At 39.5% G+C, this 22327-nt stretch overlaps 1 protein-coding gene across 3 annotated transcripts in view; it reads right to left on the bottom strand.

Annotated features, from left to right (window-relative positions):
* Positions 1–22327, bottom strand: part of TAF4 (TATA-box binding protein associated factor 4) — a 641126-nt gene that overhangs the window by 11561 nt on the left and 607238 nt on the right. For all 3 annotated transcript variants that reach the window (XM_044090373.1, XM_044090375.1, XM_044090374.1), the window contains 3 exons: positions 15669–15794; positions 3339–3395; positions 3123–3242 (listed from right to left, as the gene is read on the bottom strand). In XM_044090373.1, the coding sequence (XP_043946308.1) occupies positions 3123–3242; positions 3339–3395; positions 15669–15794 (303 nt within the window). The remainder of the gene's footprint in view (positions 1–3122; positions 3243–3338; positions 3396–15668; positions 15795–22327) is intronic.

Genomic DNA, 22327 nt, shown 5'->3' with positions numbered 1-22327 from the left:
ACTAATAGTCATTATGGATAAAGTTTTTTATTACCAATCCATGAATGAGATGCTCAGTGATAATAGTTTTTATAGTAAAATCTCAGTTTTGGAGGTACATAGGATTATTTCCTCTGTGGATAATGATGTTTGAGACCTCTATGCAGCTGGTCTTATTACTGAGGATTTGTTTTCATCCATGCATATCACTAACCCTTTGATTCCTATGATACAAGGGTTACCAAAGATACATAAACATCCTAGGAACCCTCCCATGAGACCCATTGTTGCTGGTGGAGGATGGGTGACCGAACCTTTGTCAGTGTATGTTGAAAAGTTTTTACGACCAGTTATTAGTTTGAATCCAACTGTGTTGAGAGACTCCAAACAGTTTTTATTAGACTTGTATGACTGCGTTCAAGAGTTAGATGACATTAGTACTTTGGCTTTTGTTACTCTTGACGTCCAGTCACTGTTCACTATGATACCGAATGAGCTAGGTTTACTTCATGTACAGAATTATTTTTCTGTACATAGTGAATATTCGTCTAAACAGATTGATCTGATATGTCTTTTTCTAGAAACAGTTTTGAATAATAATGTCTTCATCTTTGGGGATGATATGTTTTTACAGAAACATGGCGTAGCTATGGGCACATCTTGTGCTAATAGCTATGCCAACATGTTTCTTGCTCAGTGGGAGATTGAGTCATTGTTTCCTCTAATGGAATTTAGGAATAATACCAACAACAAATTTCCAGGGAACCCGACACTTGAAATGACAGCACAGAACCAAATACAGTTCCCAGGACTGAACCATGATCCACAATTTCACAAATAACTTCTTTATTAAAACACAAAAAGATGGTTGAGCGCTTTCATCTACCCAACGTAGATTTCATCAGAACACTAAATAATTCAAAACATATCCCTTAAATACTTTAAAATACCCGCCTTTTATACCACCTGACCAATTATACCATCTTTGAATTTTAAAGACGTAAAACAATAGTACATAAAATCAATATAAATACAACCCTCACATATTGTTAATAATAAAACTGCCTCGAATACCATAGAAAATCCAAAATATACTAAAAGAATCTTTTTCAATTTAAATATAAGGCATATTTTAAAGACATTTTTCTTTATTAAAACTTCTGTTTTAATAAAGAAGTTATTTGTGAAACTATTGTGGATCGTGGTTCAGTCCTGGGAACTGTATTTGGTTCTGTGCTGTCATTTAAATTTAGGAATAATGTTATATTCTACCAACGTTTTGTACATGATTTATTTATCTTGTGGTGAGGATAAACTGAAGAATTTACTAGGTTCTTTGGGATCATGAATAATTTGACTGACTGTCTTAGATTTACTTATAATATGTCATATACACATATAGATTATTTAGATATCTATGTTGAGAAGTTGAGCAATACCATGATTAATACAGGGATTTTTCGAAAAAACATGTCACAGGAATGCTTTTTTATTCAGATTCAGTATGCACCCAGGCTATATTTTTAGAAATCTTATCAGGGGGCAGGGAATGCGAGCCTCCAGGTTGAATCCCTCATTGGCTGGCTTCCAACAGGAGCTGACTAGTTTAGAAAAGAAGCTGTTGGATAGAGGATATACTATTGATGAACTTAATAGACAGTGGTCTGATCTTGTAGATCTTCGGTCGACCAAGGCATGACCATATTTTGGACCATGTTTGGAAATGGATCATCCCAGAGTGACTAACAGTGGTTGTCATACTAAAATTCTGCTGTTTTACACAGGTGATTTTAAGCAAGTAACAGATTTATTTCATGAACACTGGTCTATCCTACTAGTTGATCATGAGATAAGTAATATTGTAGGTAGTCATCCTAGATTTTGGTTTAAGAATCATAAAAATTTAAAGAGACTTTTATGCACTGATAGGGATAACACAGGAAGACCATTATATGGCCATACTGAGCCATGTGGATCCTGTAATTTCTGTGCATACATTAATGTTTCTGAGGTATTTTACCATCCAGACCTACATAAAGAATTTCGCTTTAAGGGGATTACTAACTGTATGACCCCCCCACATGTAGTCTATTTGGCTGAGTGTGGAACTTGTGGGGCATTTTATGTAGGGTAAACTAACAGACCCTTACGTGATAGGATGAGGGAACATATCTATCACATTAAAAAAGGGTCTCCCCACAATGCACTCTCCAAACATGTAGCTGAGTTTGGGAATACCCACACGTTTAAATTCAAGGTGATTGAGGTTATTATACAGAGTATTAGAGAAGGGAACATTACTACACATACTGAATGTAGGGAGACTTGCTGGAACATTCTTTTACGGGCAGATAGAGGAAAAGGTTTGAACGAAAGGGCCTCCATCAAGCCCATTTTAAAGAAAAGGAGGTTGTGTAAATGAAGCTTATTAAATCTAGTTTTTGCATTTTTATGTATTGAGGCTAATGGGTTTTTCTTTAGTTTTTAATGTTTAGATTTTTATTTATTTATTTATTTATTTATTTATTTTCTACCTTTTATATTTAGAGCATTATTTTTTATGTAAAATCTTTGATATGTTTAACTTTGATATATAATGTATGCATCCACATATATTTGTATACTGTGGCTCTTTAATGATTGATTGCTTAATTAATTGATCATTTAATTGATACTTCTGAGTAAGAAATGTTTTATATATATATATATACCAGTCAGTTTTCTGTTCACTATTTGGTCTGATGAAGCTCCTAAGCGAAAGCGCTTACCAATTTGTGTTTTTGCAATAAATTGTGGATTTTTATCACCTTGGATTTATTTGGACATTCAGCTTGTGATTGGACATTTCAGCTTCTAGCCGTGTTTCACTCCGCAGTTATTTTTCTCATTAAATAAAAGTAGTTGTATATGTACCTGGGTTAAGGTTGTGACCTTCTAAGCAGCAGACAAACACTACTAATGATGTAAGCCTTTTAAATCACCGGATGAAGGGACATGTACAACCCAAAAGGCTTCTTCATTTATTCCATTCATTTACCAAACAGCAGTTCATCAAGATAAATGTACCATATTCCTTTATTAGGTCCAATTTTAAAGGACCAATAATCCTAACAACTAGGTCTCCTGGGGGTTAAACTGCTTACCTCTGTCCCTGTCCCAGGCCCCGGAGAATCCACTTTCCGTTTCTTTCTTGGACCAATAGCTGCAAGTGCTGTTAAATTGGCATCTCGCTGCCTCATCTGCGCCAATTCCTGCTGCTGCATCTGTTTTTAGATAAAACAAATTCTGTTCAGATCAAACACTGTTCCCATCTGCACATGTTGCTGGTCTGTAACATTTCTAATTGAAGATGACCTTACCTCCTTTGCTTTCTGTTTTAGCCTAAGCTGTTCTGGATCCTCTTGCCTTGACCGTGACTGAAATAAAGAATAAAAGAATCATCAGACATCAAAAAGCAATGTTTTAAATCATGCAGTTATTAAACAGACGGAAAGAAGTACTTGAAACCACTGTTTCACATCTATGTTATTTATTCAATTATATTTTTAGTAACTTTTTTTTAAGATTTTGTAAATGTAAAACATTATTGATTACATTCAGCACTGGTCTCCTGTTGAAAAAAAAAAACAGCCAGTCAGAAAATACACCAGATCCAAGTAAATTTTTATTAATGTGCACATGCCTACTTCCAAGGTATTGTAACAATGATGTATGTACTTACATCATTCTACGTTCTTTAGCTACTCCGTGACCAGCTCAAAAATATACTTTTGCTTTTGAATACGAGGCAGGCGGCACAAAGTCTCTTATAACTCTCAGTACTACTACAAATTACGATGATCACAAAGAGCAGCAGTGACTGTTTACGTTCTATGCAGTTCTCAGATACTCTCTGCTGCAATACAGAACGTACTTTATTCGCTGCTTCACAATATAAATTTCCCTCAAACAGTTTTAGTGAACAGCGATACAATGGCTTTCTACAAACTAAGAGCCCTATCTAAACAAACCAGTAGAAGTGGCCAGGATTTTCCACCTCCTGACATTCATTAAAAGGGAAATAAGTGCAAACATCCTCTTCATTTCCTTATAATTTGAGGCTTTGTCTTGTATATTTGTAAAGCAAGTGAAGTAGTTATTAGCTTTAGTATATGCTGGAATTTTTTTTTTTAACTTATCTTGTCTAACTGTCCCTCATATCATCATTTTCACCGTGTGCTGCAGTTAGTCTGTGTTTTTACTGCCTGTTTCAACAGTGTTGGCAGAACAGTCATTAATCCAATAAAACGTAAAACACAAAGACATATACTAGCAACAAGAAATATCACCCTGTGAATAAAACAATGTACAACTAGCATGTTGCTCTGAAATTCCTAAAAAAAGAAAATACTTAAAATGCTTTTGATGGCATCTTGTAAAACCGCAAAAGTTCCTGCTCCACATCTTTTGTACTGGCAAACACATCACAAAGGTGAAACATACGGCAAGCAGCCAGGTTAGTAAAATGTGACAAATATATACACTGAGCAGCTTAAATACATCACCAGCATGAATGCAGGCTAGATCCCAGATTTCTGCAAATGGTGTTTTACAGATGGGATTATCACTCCAGGAGCTCTTTGCAACTTACTGCAACCACCAAATGGCTCTTTAATGAAAAAAAGTGCCTGAGTCAGGGATAATAAAAAGGGGTGCAGTTCTGGTAACACAGGCAGAGCTGCTTTCAATATGTCACTCCTTCACATCCATTAATGGCCAAAGTATTCATGCCCAGTATCACCTGCACTTTTTGGAGTAGATGTTTTATCTATGGAGTGTTCTTTTCCTGGTACCTACTCAATTTTGAGAACAAAATCAAAAACTGGGTCACTGACTGTCCCATTGCCAAACTGCAGGCCAGAGGTAGCACATTTAAAGTAAGGGGTGTGGGGGCAAAATCCCAGACAGGGAGGGTGCAAACCCACTGCAAAAAAATGACAAATTCTTATCTTCAAAAATTCCAGACATCAACATTTCAGCAAGCAGCCCTTCCACCCTAGCAAGTTCAGTCATAAATTTTACAGTCTAGCTCCTGAAAGTTTAGAGATAGCCAACCTGCCCTTCTAAGAGAGCCATCATGTTAATTCAGCATGTCAGAAATCTGTCCCCAAAGAAAAACATGTTGCCAAGTGGAAGTAAAAAAAAAAAAACATCTGAACACCAACTTCTGCTGCTAAACTGCAGTGATAAGTGCTAGGTTTATCAGGCACATAAGTCTGAATGGTAGTAGGCGAAGTTTCCCGCATCAGTCTATGTGATGGTGATTACAGTTATCTCCTCCAACAGGGCTGTAGGCCAGGGGATTCTTTAAGGACCTGCTTCATCTTAGGCTGCCCAGAACATTGTTCTTCGTGGCCAAAGATTTAAAGGTTTGCAACATGATACTAATGTCTACATATTTTCAGTATCAGCCTAAAGATTCATAGGTAAGTAAGAGGCTAGCTGCCCTTGTGGACCATTTTAAGCCTAGCCAATTTCCCTTTCATCAGTGAGAATCAAACCCTGTACTTTGCAACGATGGGGTAAATAACTTAACTATTATGCCAAACCCCATAGATTCCTGAAGAGCTTTATTCCTTATGGCAATTACCTTAAGATCAAGTAAGCCACAGGTTTTGTATGTAGATAAGGATTAATTTGGAAGTCTTTTATGCTTTTTGCCTGAACCAGTCAATTATATCTCCCAGAGTTTTTTTAAAACCAAAAATCAACACAGTGGCGGAGGAAATTCCATTCCAATGACATTAAAAGACCCCTTCATTTCCACGCTGATGGGAGCAAACAAATTAGTGTGTGCCACATACTTTAAAGATTTAGGGACCCGCAGTTAAGATGGCCCTAACTATACAGTCCAGCAGGCAGCATTCAGCCATCAGCTGACAGAATCATCACTCATTCTTAGCATTCAAGGAAATTACACAAAGGGATGGTAGGTTCCAAAGCTGCAGTTAACCAGAACATTTCAATGGTCATCTCTAAGGCTGCCATCCAGAACAATCAAATGGTCATCTCTAAGGCTGCCAACCAGAACAATCAAATGGTCATCTCTAAGGCTGCCGCTTGAAACTTACTCAAAATATTGAAGACACTGACTACTCTTCAAATACACAGGTCAACAGAGATACTAGGTTATAGCAACCCTCAAGAAATTTCGTTCAAAATTTTCAAAATTAATTGCTTTGGAAATTTACAGAGTGGTACTACTTGACAAAAATGTACAAGTCAGACAACTATTAAAACTACACAGAACGAAATATAAATGAGAAGCTGCAATCGCTCCTCTTTCAAAAACTGTTTTTAATAGTAGGTACAGAAGTTGGTGGAGGTTCCAATGGTAAGAAAGATGAAACAGGTAAGAGAAAGACCTTAAATTAGATATAAGCCAGGCCCTTAAATAGGTTTGCAACACAGATTTCCAGGACTGAAGCTGTCTTCGGTACCTATGCCACTGTGTACAAACCAGACAGGGGGACTCTTTTCTGATTAGTCAGGTAGGACTTCCTTGTGGCACACTTCTTGGCCTCCTGAAGGGTAAGTAAAACTTTGGTTAGGAAGGTTGCCAAGAACATGTTCAAGCTTTTGTCCTTCTGGTTACCTGTGTTGAGGATCTTTAGAATTGAATATACCAGGGTTTCCCCTTCTTGGTCAGAAGCATGCAAGAGATTTGAATAATTGGGTGTACACTTTACTTACATTTTATCATCTAGGGGACTCAGAAAGAAGGGTGCTATCAGAATGAGATCTGTCTTTTCTTCCCTTGCTTTTAGGAAATGTCTTAGTAGTGGAGCAGGGAAGTGAAAGCATAAAGCTGACCTGTGTTCCACCAGAGTGAGAAAGTATCTGTTGCCCAGGCTTCCATGCATGGGTACCTTGATAATGTCAAGGACTGGTGATGGAGAAGTGATCCCCCAGTTTAGTATCAGGTCGTGTAAAATTCTGGAATCCAGCCTCCATTCATGGAGTTTAAGGTGGACCTGCTCAGATGACCTGACAGAAACTTGTCGGGAAAAGAAAGGCTAAAGTCCTGAAGGTGGAGCTTCTGCTTAGTGGCTCAATTACAGGCTATCGTGATCAACCTGTAATGCTGTTAAGAGTGAAATCCCTTCAATATAATGTATCACATTACGATGGTACTGTGTGCAACTCCTGTGAGGGCTCCTGATGGCTGGCTTTATTATTTGTAGGGCAAAGAGCAGAGCTATAAGCTCCTTGACACAGATATGCTTACCTCTGTCATGGCTGCTCCATCTTCCATGTGTTTTCAGGGGCCTGTTTGAGTATTCCAAGCAAAGCTGGAAGAATATATAGTTACAATTTTAGTCCCCTGGGGGTCCACAAATGGCACACTTAGGTTCCCCACTACCCGAATTCCTTCTGAAGTGATGGTACTACTGAAAGGATTCTCTTCGATGGGAGCAGATTCTGCTGATTTTTGGGTGCCACTAGCTTCTCTTCATGAGCAGCCACTTGGCTAAACAAAGAGAACAGAGGTTGCCATGTAAACCAACACTATGGTGAGAGACACTGCTATCATGTTTGGCTTTCCTACACTACTGCCATCATGTTTGGTTTCCCTGCACTACTGCCTGCATAAACAGTGACTGAATCAAGTGGATATTTTTTGAAAGAGGAATGGTCTGCCTAACCTGGAATCCTCTACTGTTTCCAAAATATCTTCGTATGAGATGAGAAAGTCTAACTTTAGATAAGATGCCCAAGTTGATGGGGCTTGCTGTAGTGTATTCCAGTGCTCTCATAAGCTCCTTCTGTGAAACGACCTATAAGAGGCAGTCATGTACGAATGGGAAGATGTGAAAATGTTCAACATGGCATGGACAAAGACCGGACAAAAGCATGTACTGCATACTCTAACAAAGCAGACAGTTCAAAAGACAAGGCAGTGAAATGGAAATACTCAGTCTGTGCTATAGATTTGAAGGACATCCAATCTTCTCTGTATATACAGATGTGCAGACATGTGTCCTTCATGTTTAGAATGAATGGAGGGCATATTGTAAGAGCAGAGGAAGAAAGGACAGTAGGTTTACCATCCTGAACACCCATGAAAAAACAATAAGGGCTTAATATTCTGACATTCCCTATTTGTCTGTGTTCCTAAGTTTATATCACATGACTTCAGTTTGGATACTTTATGCTTTTCTTCAGAAGGTGCAAAAAAAAATAGAATTACTTTAAAAATGCAATATTTTATTATGAACACAATAAAGATTAGCACTTCCATCTTACTTTTCGTAAATCACATTGGATCTGATGAAATTTTACTAAAAGTAAGGCGAAAGCGCTCATCTTTATTGTGTTCATAACAAAACAGTGGATTTTTAAAGGAATTCTGTTTTATTTACACTTTCTAAAGAAAACCAGTGTTCCTGTGATAACTAGTGATTTATTGGTTGGTTTGTGCCTATATTTTTGAAGTTTGATATTTTATGCTTTAATGCTTCCAGCTTTAGTTTTAAATCACAGATTGATGTCAATTGACCAAGCCTATAATCCAACTAACAGTGAGTCCTAAAAGCAAAACATGAAAAAATAACCAACATCCTAGCCCTAATTCTTGGTTAACAACTAGTAAGAAGGTAAGAAGTTGTGACAAGGAATGAGAACAAGGAAGTAGCATTCCATAAAATGGATAAACTGGACTGGGGATGCTTGGGAAATAGAACCAGGGTTACCCAATAGATTTACAAAAACAATGGCCTATTTTCTTTTGAATCATTGGAAAAAACAAGACATCTGTACTGCTGCCAACACCTTGGTTAGAGTGTTAAGCGTTTTAGTAGTTCTCTTCTGGCGTCCTGAATATTAGCTATAATACACTGTACTTCAGTGATGGAATTTTGCTAAAGAGAGAAAAGTCCTGCTGTCCTTAGCACTTGCCTTGAATTTCCTAAACCTCCTGGGTAGAAAAAATATACTGAAGATTATCTGCCTGCACCTTCTAATACTCAAATTAAGGCTTTGAAATAAGGAGAAACATGAGATTACCCTACAATTTAATCAAAATAAAGGTGGGCATATGTTGTCAGGTAACCTCAAGCAGCATTAACATAAAAAAAAAATAATGAAATTAAGTAGAAGCACAGAACAAATGACTATCCTCCTGATAACAAAAACAAAAACTTCCTGGGAAAGACAGAATGCTTGAACAATCTATAGCATACATTTGGTTTGGCATCATACAGACAAGTAATAAGGAACTGGCATGAAATGTGCAGGGGTAAATCTTAATTTACTGACAAGACCCAGCGCAGTGTGTTCCACCTGTAGGACAGACTACTAGTAAATTTGTTGCTCGAGTTCAGTGCCAGTGAGGTTAATAAGCACCTAGACTCCAAAACCCTACATCTGTCTACTTATAAGAAATTCAGAGTTATATGCCTACATAGTTGATACTGAGAAGCTGCTAATGATTACTTCTGTCTCTGCTCGACAGTGGCACAGGAAAATAACTTTCTTGGGTGGCGTAAGCCAGGGAACCTTGTTGGCTAGGCTTGCGTAGGCCCTTGGGCCGATAGCCTAGTATCTACCTATGAACTTATGAACATCACGCTCATAATCTGAGAAAATGTAAACGTGTCAAATACTGCAGAACCCATGGTATTTTAGCTCCATCACATTGTGCATGTATGATGGCAAAGCTGAAGGCAAAGCATAAAGTAAGAAACATTACTGTTCTTACCTATTTAATAAACAAAATGATGAAGGTTATCCTTAATGGAGTGTTTTTCAAACATCAGCACAGCAGGTCTTCCCCATGCCTGGTGTTAGGGTCACTAAATAAATACTTCAGTATTTACAAACATAAGGGTACATCACCAAATCCAACTAGTAAAGAGATAGTAGGATAGGAGGTTTGATCCCTATCCATTACCACAAAATAGCATGTTGGAGGACTGTGAAATCTAAAGGTGCACAGGGTAATGGGGTCCGATGGGATTCATCTGAGAATTCTTCAAGAACAGTATAAGAACTAACACAACTAACACTTTAAACAAACAATAAAAAGGACAGCAGGGCAACACTCCTGAATACTGTATGAGGGCAAATATAACACAAAAACACAAGTAGCACGGGGCTGGGAACTATCAGTCTGTTACTCTGATAAAATCACTGCTGAAGGAAATAATTTTAAAGATACAGGGAACAGAAGCAATGGTAACACTAATAGATAGTAGGTAACTTGGAGTATAGTTCTCTGTTTTGGAAACCTTATCTTAGGGGCACAGACAGTGAATACTTCATAGCATAGCAACAAAAAATGCACGTGGTCTGCACCACAGGCAATAAAAAGGACAGACCACAAGAATGCAATATAATGCCAGAACATGAAAAAATGCAAAAGGAAGGCATGACAGAATTTTTTTGTACCTTAATAGAATCCACAGAGTCCAAATGACTACCACTTTTTAAGGAAATGCATAAAATTAAATAAATACAAATTTAATTTAGAGGGTGGTTGGCTTCGAAGAGATACAAGGAATATTATTTCAGTTGTGGTACTTGATTGGAACAGCTTTCCTGGAGGCAAAGCAGGGACGTAGACCTTAACAATCATGGGGCAGACATAAGTGAATTGTTGAGTGATTCAGGAAAAAAGTAATGAGCTCTACAGCTTATTCAACATGAAGGAAACAAATAAAAACTACAGAAGTCAAAAGTTCTTCTCTGCCATTAAATTACATGCTACTTTGCAAAAGAAAACTTGGTAATATTTGAAAAAATATATATATAGATAGATAGATCATAAAACTGTAATCTGCTTTCTGACCACCAGATGGCAGCCAATAACAATCCAATACGTCCATTGCTGTTAAATGCCACATCCAATTCCTATAGTGACCTAATGAACAGCTGCTCCCATCCAGAGATTATTCGTCTGAGAGCAATACGACCATATAAAAGCAACCAATACTACAGCAATGTAACAAAACATGAAGAAAGATGTAGCAACTTACTACTGTCTCTGTCCTATTTATACAAACGGCTGTTTACACAGTTGTACGTACAAAGAAAAAGCAAGCAAAAATGTAGAACAGAAATAAAATAAACAAGTAATTAATTTCTCTCTAATGTGAGTGCTGCCTACTTCATCTACCTTAGCGTGCATCCTAAGTGAACTGTGATGAAGCTAGCAGCTCTGTGAAATGACACTATAAGTGATTACCAGACTTAAATAAGTGGCTTCTCAAAGGATTCTGGCAATCAGGATTACTACCCATAAATTAAAATTACAGGTACAGATGCTAGACATAACGTCTACTTGAAGTTATTCATATGCACTTGAAAAGTGAACGACAAAGATGATACACGGGTCACCACTACCATAAACATTTCTGACTGTAATTCTCAATCTGGAACAGCAAAGAACCAACATAAAAGATATTTTAAAATGCATGCCTGTTTTGTGGCACTATTTATTCATTACTTACAGGGCAGTAATGCAGAAATATTAGGAGTTTAAAATATAGGTCTCCTCTGTCCCCAATTTTCCTAAATGTTTCTGATTTTGCTTCAAAATATCATTCAGTCTCTCCTAAAATGTTCAACTTTGTTGAAAATAGTGTGGATTACAATCATACATCATTAGTTAGTATTCTAATCATTAAAACTTTATTCTGTAATACTCTTGCATTCCAACCGCATTTTTGTACATTATTATTACCTACAGGAGCGAGCATCACACACTAAAACAGCATAAAATGTGGACTTAACAAAATCCCCCATTCAGTAAACTAGGTTATACTTGTTTGCTAAATATAATCATCCCGAAAGCTGCATCACCTCAGAAGGAAATGGACAAATTTGTGGAAGTGTTTCTCCGATGAAACAAGACTTTGACCACATAAATATTATCCCGACGCCATTACTGAAAAGGGAGTGGGCAAGGATGTTAATATTACAAATAAATAAAAACAATCACCTGCTGCAGCAACATCTTCAAAAAAAATTGCACATACTATACTGACGCTCTTATAGTCAAGTCTGAAGCATGTGGACCAACTGTGCTCTGTGGATATGCTAACTGGCAATATGTCAAATGGAGTCTTCAAAAGGCAAGAGTGACAGGACCAACAGGTGATCCAAAGTGTGACCTTAAATCACAGTCAGGTTTCATTTGTGAGGTGCTACAAGAAAGAATTCCTACCTAAATTCAACAGACATTCTTTCAAACACTATTCTGATGAAAGCAAAGCTCAGCCATCTGTCTGCTTACCACATTTGGTGTGCATATATTTTTCCGGGGCACATCAACAGATCTGCCTATTTTCCCTATATGCACTGAATAAGGCCAAAGGCAGTACACTGCAAAAAATGGCATTACACTGGAACAATGAAAATGGAAGTGGAACACTGTGAGGATGAACATGTTTAATATAGCTACACACACACACACACACACACACACACAAACATGCGCACACACGCGCACCTGCACACACACACACACACACACACACACACACACACACACACACACACACACACACACAGTCTTTTATTTTGCTTACTAGATTCCAAATTCCTTAAAGTATGGGAAATATGAAAGAAGTTTTCCTTGCGTCATCAATTTTTTATTTTTATTGTTTTTTCATTTAATTTTTTTAAATTTTCATATGTCTAGGTTAGCTGCCCTTGCAGGTCACTTTAAGACTAGCTATCTGTCCCATTTGGTTAGAGACTGGCATTATGCAACCCATGGTCCATAATTATATATTACCCCTAATAAGAATAACTGGGATCACACCATGGATAATTTCAGGGGACCCATGCATGGAATAAAGCATTTAGGACAGTGGCAATCCTGGGGTAAAGTTTCGGTTTCCCATCCATAGATCCAAGTTGTGCTTGAATATGGATAGGGATGAACTTTGTTTTATGTGAATGGGGAGTGTTCCACAGCAGCTATTTCCCATCCAAGATATACCTGTCCCTCTAAACAGTTCTGTTGATATTGCAAAACAGGTTTAGATCCCTAGATTGAGTATTTCTAATGTCACTTGACTTGCTGATGTACTGTAAATCCATCAGTATTGGGTCAGGATGCCTTGTATGCATATACAGGTCACCTCTTGCAGTCTTACAGGATGCAGAGTACAGTGACAGGGCTTTCAGACAATCCACGTAGAGCATGTTGTTTAGACCCTGTATCTAGTGAGGTATCTCTGTGGCCATTCCAGTTGTATATGTCTGGACGTGCAATTTTTCGGCATTTAATCTCAGTCCATGATTTTGGCACCTGTTATTTGGGACAAACTTTTCTGCAGAATTTTTTTTATTTTATTTTTATTTTACATTTGATAGTGTGAACGGCTAAGCTTTTTGGGGATTCAATGAATGCTCCTAGCTTGCAACAATCTGCAAACTTAATCAGCCACAGCCCTTTGGTATTGCCTTTGGCTTCAGAAAAGTAGATGTCAAACGTGTGGTCCCAGCCCACAATCCTGGTTAGCTTCACTGGAGACTGCTCCCTTCTGTGGAGGCAACTTCCTCTATTTTGATTATGTGCATCCTATCTGTGAGCCAGTTACCAATCCAGTGGGCTTTATTCCCAGTTTATTTAGATTTACTACTATGCCCAAGTAGGAAACTGTGTCAAAAGCTTTGGCCAGGTAGAGGTATGCCATGTGTACCATTTTGCCTGACTGAACAGTGTTGTTAAGGGTGTAGCTGAGACTGAACAGTGTTGTTAGGGGTGTGGCTGAGACTGAACAGTGTTGTTAGGGGTGTGGCTAAGACTGAGCAGTGTTGTTAAGGGTGCAGCTAAAGTGTGCTTCATGCTATTTAAGATGTATTCAGGGATATTGTCAGGAACCAATGATGCAGTATTTTTAACTTTGATAGATAGCACTTTTAAGACTTGGTCTTGTACGATAGCTGAAGGTAAGCCAGTTTCAGGTATATCTCGAGGGACAGACTGAGGGGAGAGATGGGTAAAGTTAGAAATGTACCTGCTACATTGCTGTTAGGAAATCATCAATAACACACTCCTAAAAGTCGATTCAATAGTCAGGGATTTGGGGACTCATGTAGATAGTAACCCAGCTTTCAGCCAACAGGTGTCTAGGGTGGTAAGAAAAACATTCTATGTCACTCAACTTATTAGTAAAGCCATGGCATGTAGGTCCAGTGAGGGCATCGTGCCACTGTACTCAGTCCTCATCAGACCCATCATTAGGTATAATGTCCCATTCAGTATGTACCCGACCAGGTACATGCAACAACTGGAATGTCCAGAGAGTTAACTCTCAAAACGAATGCAGGGAGTAAAGACAGCACCCTGTGTAGATCACCTCAAAGTCCTATCCCTGTATTCCATTTCCTACAGACTGCTGAGAGGCAATACAAGTAATCACTGGATTCTTCCCTGTTGGACCTTTTGTATATCTGCAAAAAAACATTATCAAAATTACCAGATCCAAGGATTTAAACTTTGCTTGTGATTTAAAAAGGACACATTGGAAGGACAGGTATGAATTCTGGAAAATTCCCACTCTCTGGAATATGCTTCCTATCCATATGAAGCCCAGGCCTTCTCTCAACCTATTCAAGTGTTACCTGGACCAGTAGACAGAAAATCAGAAATTCATCCCTACTCTGAAACCCATGTCATGCCCTAAGTAACAAACCCTTAAAACAACCTCTAGGGCAAAACAGTCCACGGGATACATACAGGTAGTACGGCTAAGCTTATAAGGGCTCCAGTGGTCATTAGCCAAGTATATATCTACGAACTTATTTATTTCAGTTTTCAGTTCTCTGTTACCATACATACTGAGCAATGCTGTAATACATTAAAGTAAAAAGTCTGACTGTAGACACAGCAAGTACATTTCTTTGTACTGTGCATGTATAACTGTTCTACTAATCATATAAATAAAAGTTTAATGAATGTTCATAGTTTCAAGAATGCAAAAGGTTTTCCCTCCTTCTAAGCATGTTCCTCTCCTGTAACATCATTGTCCAGCTTACTAAATTCTTACAGGGTGGCAAGCAGTAATAGTCTACACACGAATAAGGTCTGCTTCCAAATATATTGTTTACTATCATTATCACTTATTGTTATGCCCCTTCGCAATTAGTGCACGTCTTAGAAAAACATTCATCACATGCATCTATTCCTCGTTGGCTTAATCGAGGAAAAAAGTAATCATCATTTTAAGCTATAAATACTACACAGTAGTATGTGGCACAAACTGCAGCCTAAGTTCCGAATTTATACTGTATACCTAACTAGCACAATATGGTTAAGGAAAATGGATTTTTTCACTTTCCACAGGCAACAAATTGTAGATAAACAGTTTGTATGATAACAAGAGTCTGTATAATGATTTTAAGAAACAATAATATAGGGATAGTAAAAAGCAGCTTTTCCTGCCCCCTTAATTCTCCTCATATGAGGTCACAAGCAGACATTGCAACTCGGGGGCAGAAAAGGAAATGGTGTCCTAGCAGAATTAAGCCATTCACAAAGAAAATGAAATTGTTTTAGTCCATCTACTTAAAGTTACTACTTTCACTTGCTATAGGTAGACTGCAAAATGCACTTTAAAAATTTCTTTCCCGGGGTAAAAAAAATGTTCCAAGAAAAAGCAAATGACACCTAAAACAATTCAGAAAACAAGACTTGCCTTTGCTGCACGCATTAAAATTTCTCTTTCTTGTTCATCCTTTCTTTGCTTCTCTATTTGATCAAGTTGTTCAAAGAATTTCAACTGCATCCGTACATCACTCGTTTGCTCGTATCTCTCGTCATCCTGCAGTTACAGGGGACAAAAATATTTTACATTACACATTTCAGAACAATGTCGTCATCTTTTCATATTCACTAATGGTCTAACACAGTAACTAGTGGCATACAAAAAAAAGTTATGTCTTACCATAACGTTCCATCTGTGTTGTTCATCTTCTTTCATTCATCATTGATGGGTTCGGTTCTGAGCCCTCGGAACTGACTCGGCCTTTTAACCAAGCTCGCGACAGCCAAAAAAACTCTCGAGCTAAGTCTCTACCCAGAATGCCCTTCTCCCTGTTACCTCAGATCGAGTTTGCTAGAGAAAAGGAAGTAAAGCCGAGGCCACTTCTGTGCAAATACCCTAGGGCACCACTTAGACTCAAAGCATCCTCCAGGAGCCTTTGGAGGTGGAAGAAGGGTGGGAAGTGATGAAGGAAAGAAGATGAACAAGACAGATGGAAAGTTATTGTAAGACATAACTTCTTTATCTGATATTGTTAATCTTCTTTCCATTCATCAATGATGGGACAGAATCCCAAGCTACCTTGAAGTCCATGGGTGGCCCTTATGGAAGAACATTCCTGAGTACCATTGAGCAGAAGACAGCTCTCCCTCTGGAGACCAGGTCCAATCTGTAATGATTGATAAAGGTATGAGGCTTAGCCCAAGTAGCTGCTGCGCAGAGGTCATCCATGGAAGCCCTGGAATGGAAAGCTACAGATGTTGCCATAGATGTAGTGGAGTGAGCTTTAACTTTTGGCATAGGTTCGTTATTGATGGAATAGATGAAACGTATGCAGTCCCTTAGCCATTTTGATAATGTAACTTTGGAAACAGCATCTCCCATTCTGGACCCAGAAAAAGAGATGAAAAGTTGTTCAGAGTTACGGATAGGTTTGGTCCTGTCTAGGTAAAATCTCAATTACCTATGTACATCCAAGGCGTGAAGGCAGTACTCTCCTCTATTTGCAAAATTTGGGAAGAACACTGGTAGGTCAATGGTCTGGGTTTAAGGAGAATTCAGAACCAACTTTAGGAAGGATGGATGGATTCGTCCTAAGTGAAACTCTGTCTTTATGGAATACCAGATAGGGCCTCTTGATACACAACGCCTGCAGCTCCGAGACTCTTCTGGCAGACATGATGGCAACCAAAACAAAGATTTCCAAGACAAAAACTTTAGGGCAGACTTTGCAGCAGGTTCAACAGGTTTTTTGAGTCAAAGACTGGAGGACTAAAGTGAGATTCCATGGTTCCACAGGTTGTCTGACAGGTGGCCTGATATAAGAGGTCCCCTTAAGAAAGGCCTTGCATAGACATAATGAAATAAGGGGGATACCATCTATACCATTGTGGAAATTAGAAATTGCCACCAGGTGTGAACATACAGTAGAGGCAGAGGCCCCATTATCAAAAAACTTAGCCAAGTATTGAAGTACCGCAGTTACTGGAGCCAAACACGGGTCTAGCATGTCATCCTTGGACCAGATGGAGAACCTTTTCCATTTATCCTGATATAGTCTCCTGGTGGATGGTTTATGAGAGGCCAGAATAATGTCTCGAACAGGCGAGGGGAGATTAGCTTGCCTGGCAACTAATGGAAGTGGAGAAACCAAGCTGTCTGCTTGAGACTGGACAGATTTGGGTGGCTCAACCCTTAGGGGTGAATAATCAGATCTGGAAGAGGGTCCGGAATCCACGACAGGTATACCAGGTGAGGCCAAAGGAAGGGGAACCAAACTTGTCGAGGCCAGAATGGAGCTATGAGGATCATCTTGCATCTCAACCGAAGAGCTTTCTTTACAAATTGTGGAATCAGGGGAATGGGAGGATAGGCATAAAGAAGTCCCATGGGCCAATCATGGATAAGAGCGTCCCTTTGGGAAGTAGGGCAAAATAGCTGCTGCACTTGTTCAATGGGGAGGCGAAAAGGTTGCAGCAAGGTTGGCCCCAGTGGCTGAAAATTTCTGTTGCCACCTTGGAATTGAGGGACCACTCGTGAGGCAGGAGGATGCATCTGCTCAGTTTGTCCACAATAACATTGGAGCTCCCTGGGATATGCATTGCTATCAGAAAGCAGTTGGAAGCTATCGCCCATTGCCAAATTTTCATGGCTTCTCAACAAAGGGGGTAGGACTTGGTTCCTCCTTGTTTGATATACCAGACCACTGACATATTGTCTGACTGAATTGCAACTGTCCCAGAAGGGAGAGCCAAATGAAAGGCCTGCAATGCTAACAGCACAGCTCTCAGTTCCAGAACACTGATGTGCAGGTGGGCCTCTGAAGTGCACCATGTGCCTTGGACAGTCTTTCCCTGGAAATCACCCCCACCCGATCAGGGAAGCATCCGTGGTCTCAATGGCTCTGAGCTGAGGAGATTGAAATGGGCGACTCCAAAGTTCTACATATGGCCTCATCCACCAAAGAAGGTCCTGTCTGCAGGAGTTGGTTATTCGAATCTGATAAAAGAGGGGATGATAGTTTGGGAACCATTGACAAAGAAGGAGCCATTGCAGGATCCGCATGTGCAGCTTTGCTAGAGGCACTGTTGGAACTGAAGCTGTCATACAGCCTAGGGCTTGAAGGATTTCTCTTGCTGAAACTTTTGTTTGACAGAGCATCACTTGGAGTTACACCTCAGTCGGTGGAGTCTGTGATTTGGGAGTGATACTAGACAGGACTGGGTGTTGAACACTGTTCCAATGAATTCTATTTATTGCATAGGAGTGAGATTTGATTTCTCCCAATGTATCATTATTCCTAAAAATTTTGCCAGAGAGAGTATAATGCAGGGCTGTTACCAGAAGATGCTTGGTGGGGGCGGTGAGGAGCCAGTCATCCAAATATGGAAACACCCGGAATCCTTGCAGTCTCAAGTGAGCTGTAACTACTGCCATGCACTTCGTGAACACTCTGGGAGCTGTAGAAAGACCGAATGGCAAGGCTCAAAAATGATAATGACTGGCCTCTAGCCAGAAGCAAAGCAAACTCCTGGAGTGTTTGTCCATCTTGATGTGGTAATATGCATCCCAGAGATCTATAGAGCACATCCAAGTGCCTTCCCTTAAAAAGGGGAGAATGGACTGAACCGTGACCATCCAGAATTTGGTTTGGGTGACAGACTTGTTTAGGCTGCTGAGATCCAAAATGGGTCTCCAGTCCCCTGTCTTTTTTGGCCCCAAAAAGAATCTAGAGTAAAACCCGGATCCACACTGGTCTGGTGGAACTGGTTGGATGACTCTTTTTTGAGACAGCTTTATAATCTCTGAAGCTACTTCTTCCTTTTGACTGGGTGGAACGTCGGGAAGTTTTCTTGGAAAACTTGGCTGACAAGAAAGGGGAATGGTGTAACCTCTGGTGATGATACTCTGCACCCAGTGATTGGTGGTGATAAACTGCCAGGCAGCTTGGTGCAGAGAGAAACGATCCCCGACTGCTTCCATGGGTAAGCAATCGGGCTGCTCCTCAGGAGCGCTAATAGGGCTGTCCAGAGAAAGAGTCTCTGGAGCCTTGGTTACGAGGACCCCCTCTGCCTCTATAGGGGTGTCTTCCGGAATTGTTGCCCCCCTGCCTCTGGGGGTATCATCACCACATGTGGCACAGAAAGGACCCTAAGCTTTCTTATGCCACATTTTTCCACTCCTCTGATTCCTGGAGAAGGTACGTTGAGGGTTGGAAAACTGTAGGCCTACGGCAGACAGGGTCTTTCCATTTTGCTTGCACCTGGCTAGCATGTCCTTCACTTTGGAGCCAAAAAGGGATGAAGCTTCGATGGGGAGCATTCAGAATGGAAGACTTGAAGTGATCCACGAGGTCAGAAATGCGCATGCATGCATGATCCCTCATAACAATGCCTGAATCCGCTGCTCTAGCAACCCCTTCGGTCACATGTGACAGCAATCTCATGGACGAGTTGGATATTTATTTATTTATTTATTTATTTTACATTTGTTGACTGGGCTAGTCTAGCTGGATGCATGTCCATTTTCAGTAGAGGCCCAAGGAGAAAAGCTCCACTAACGGAATAGTAAAATTAGTAAAAAAAAAGTAGTAAAAAACAATGGTAGTAGAACAGCCAACAAAATTACATCGGGGGAAAATTCCTAAACAAAGGTATTGCTAAAACGAGAGAGAAACATATGTAGCATTGATATACACAAGACAGAATTTGTTAAGTCATTTACATAAGGGGGACTAACACTAATTATTTGAGACAATTTTTTTTTTTTTTTTTTTGACTGATCGTCAACAGTAGAACAGCATAAATAGTAGGAGTTATACTCAAAAGAACAGCTGTGAGACAAGAGGCAATAAAAGTGTCAGTCAGGGTTAGTACAAGGGCAGAGCCATTGGGAATTAAGGAAGGTTTTTAGATGCTTCTTGAAAAGGGGTGTGGAGGCCAGTGCTGTAAGCTCACTTGGAAGCTTGTTCCAATTAGGACCAATAGAGTTGGAGAACAAACAGTCCCCGGCTTTGTTGTGGGATTTATCGAAGGCTGCTAGGAGCTTGGTGGCTGAACGCAAGGAAGAGAGGTTTTTATAAGGGCTAATAAGAGTGCAGAGTATGTTAGTATTCATGGGGTGATAGAAGATTTTGTGGGTGATGCTAAGTTGCTGTAGCAACAGTTGATTTTGTAATTCCAGCCAACCAACTTGTTTACGATTTATGCAATGGTGGGTGCAAAAAAGAACTCCTGTGGCAAATCTGGCAATGTTGTTGTATGAAGTTGCCAGTTTATTGATATTAGATTTAGATAAGTTGGTAACAATTGGTGAGGCATAGAGAAGGGTAGAGAGCAGATGCGTTTGTGCAATAGTAGTTCTAGCTGATGCAGTGAAGAAGGGTTTAAGCCTATATAGAGATCCAAGTTTTCTATTGACTGACTTGATGGTTAAGTTAATATGAGAATCGAAGTTAAGATTATGATCTATTGTGTGACCTAGAAGTTTGGTAGTAGAGTCGGGGGATATTATTGTGCCATTGTTAGATGCTATATTGAAGTCTAAAGTAGAGGATTTCTGTGTAGGTGTCAATAGTAATAATTTAGTTTTTTGGGGTTAAGAAGGAGACAGTATTGATAGAACCAGCTTTCAGCTGCTGTAAATACTTTTTGGGTAGTAGTCTGTAGCTCATCTGGGGATGGTGCTGAACATATCAGTGTTGAGTCATCTGCATATTGAATGCAGGTGGTTTGTGGAAGGGACATATTTAGATCATTAATAAAAATAAAGAGGAGTGGTCCAAGAATTGAACCTTGTGGGACTCCAATTTTAATAGGAAGCTGAGAGGATATGTGATTGTCCCAAAGAACTGCTTACTGTCTATTTTCTAAGTAGGAATTAAACCACTGGATTGCCTGGGAGTCTAATGCCAGAGATTTAAGGATATTTAGTAAGAGTTTATGGTTAACCATATCAAAGGCCTTGGAGAGGTCTAAGAAGAGAGCTGAGGACAGCAAGTTATTACGATTTTTATTAATATGGTCTGTGAAGGATAAGAGTGCAGTAGTTGTGCTGTGATACGGTCTAAAACCGTGTTGGCAGTCAGCTAGGAGATTGTTTTGGAGAACATGGTCGAGCAATTGCCGATGAATGCATCTTTCCATGATTTTAGCTAATGGAGAAAGTATGGCTATGGGACGGAAGTTAGAGAGTTTGTTAGAGTTACCCCCGTTATGTAGAGGAATGATATGAGAGACTTTCCAGAGGGATGGGATAAAGACTTCAGTTATGGTTCGATTTATTAAAATGGAGACAGGATAGGCAAGTACTCCAGCTGCAATTTGCAGACACTCAGCTGGGAGGAGGTCAGCTGAGGGTGTACAGGGTTTAAGTTTCATAAGTAGGGTGTGGATGACACATGTTGAGACTGGTTGCAATTTGAAAGTGGGGGGTTTATTGGTCAGGGTGTAAAGTTCCTGGGTGGCAGCAGGTGACAAGGTCTTGGCTAGGGATGTGACAGTGTCAGCAAAGAATTTGTTGAAAGTGTCAGCAATTTGGTTGGGTGTACTCTGAGTGAGGTTGGAAGGAGTAGGTGTTTTAGAATTTCCTGGATGTAGTAATTTGTTGATATCTGACCAGAATTTATGAGGGTTTTGGTGTTGAGCATGTTGGAATTCCAAGTAATAATTTTTCCTGTCTAGGAGTATTAATTTCTTTGTTTCATTTCTAAGCTGCCTAAAGGTTTGGTGGTCACACGTTTTTAGTGATACACCATTTAGTCCATGTTCTATTTCTCTGTAGAATGTTTTGCTTGGTCTCTTTGGTTAGCCATGGAGCAGGTTTTACTCTGGTTTTAATAGACCTAGTGGGGGCATCGTGGCTAAGAATTTGCAGGAATGTATTGTTGAAGTAGGAAACTGCCTCCTCAAGAGGTAAGTATTTTAGGGGAGACCAATTGCAAGCTTTGAGCTCTATTTGGACGTTTGGTTGAAATATTTCTTATTCCTGATTATTCTGAAAATTGTATGGTTGGGGATAGGGTTTTTTTGTCTGGTAATATAAGTGGGTAAGTGGTCGCTGATATCATCAGGTAGAACACCAGTGGTATAAGC

The sequence above is a fragment of the Protopterus annectens genome, chromosome 12.part0, assembly GCF_019279795.1.
Source record: "Protopterus annectens isolate FY-2018-M chromosome 12.part0, PAN1.0, whole genome shotgun sequence".
In the NCBI taxonomy this organism is placed as follows: Eukaryota; Metazoa; Chordata; order Ceratodontiformes; family Protopteridae; genus Protopterus; species Protopterus annectens.
The sequence above is the reverse complement of the archived record's forward strand: the minus strand, read 5'-3'. Positions and strand labels throughout refer to the sequence as shown.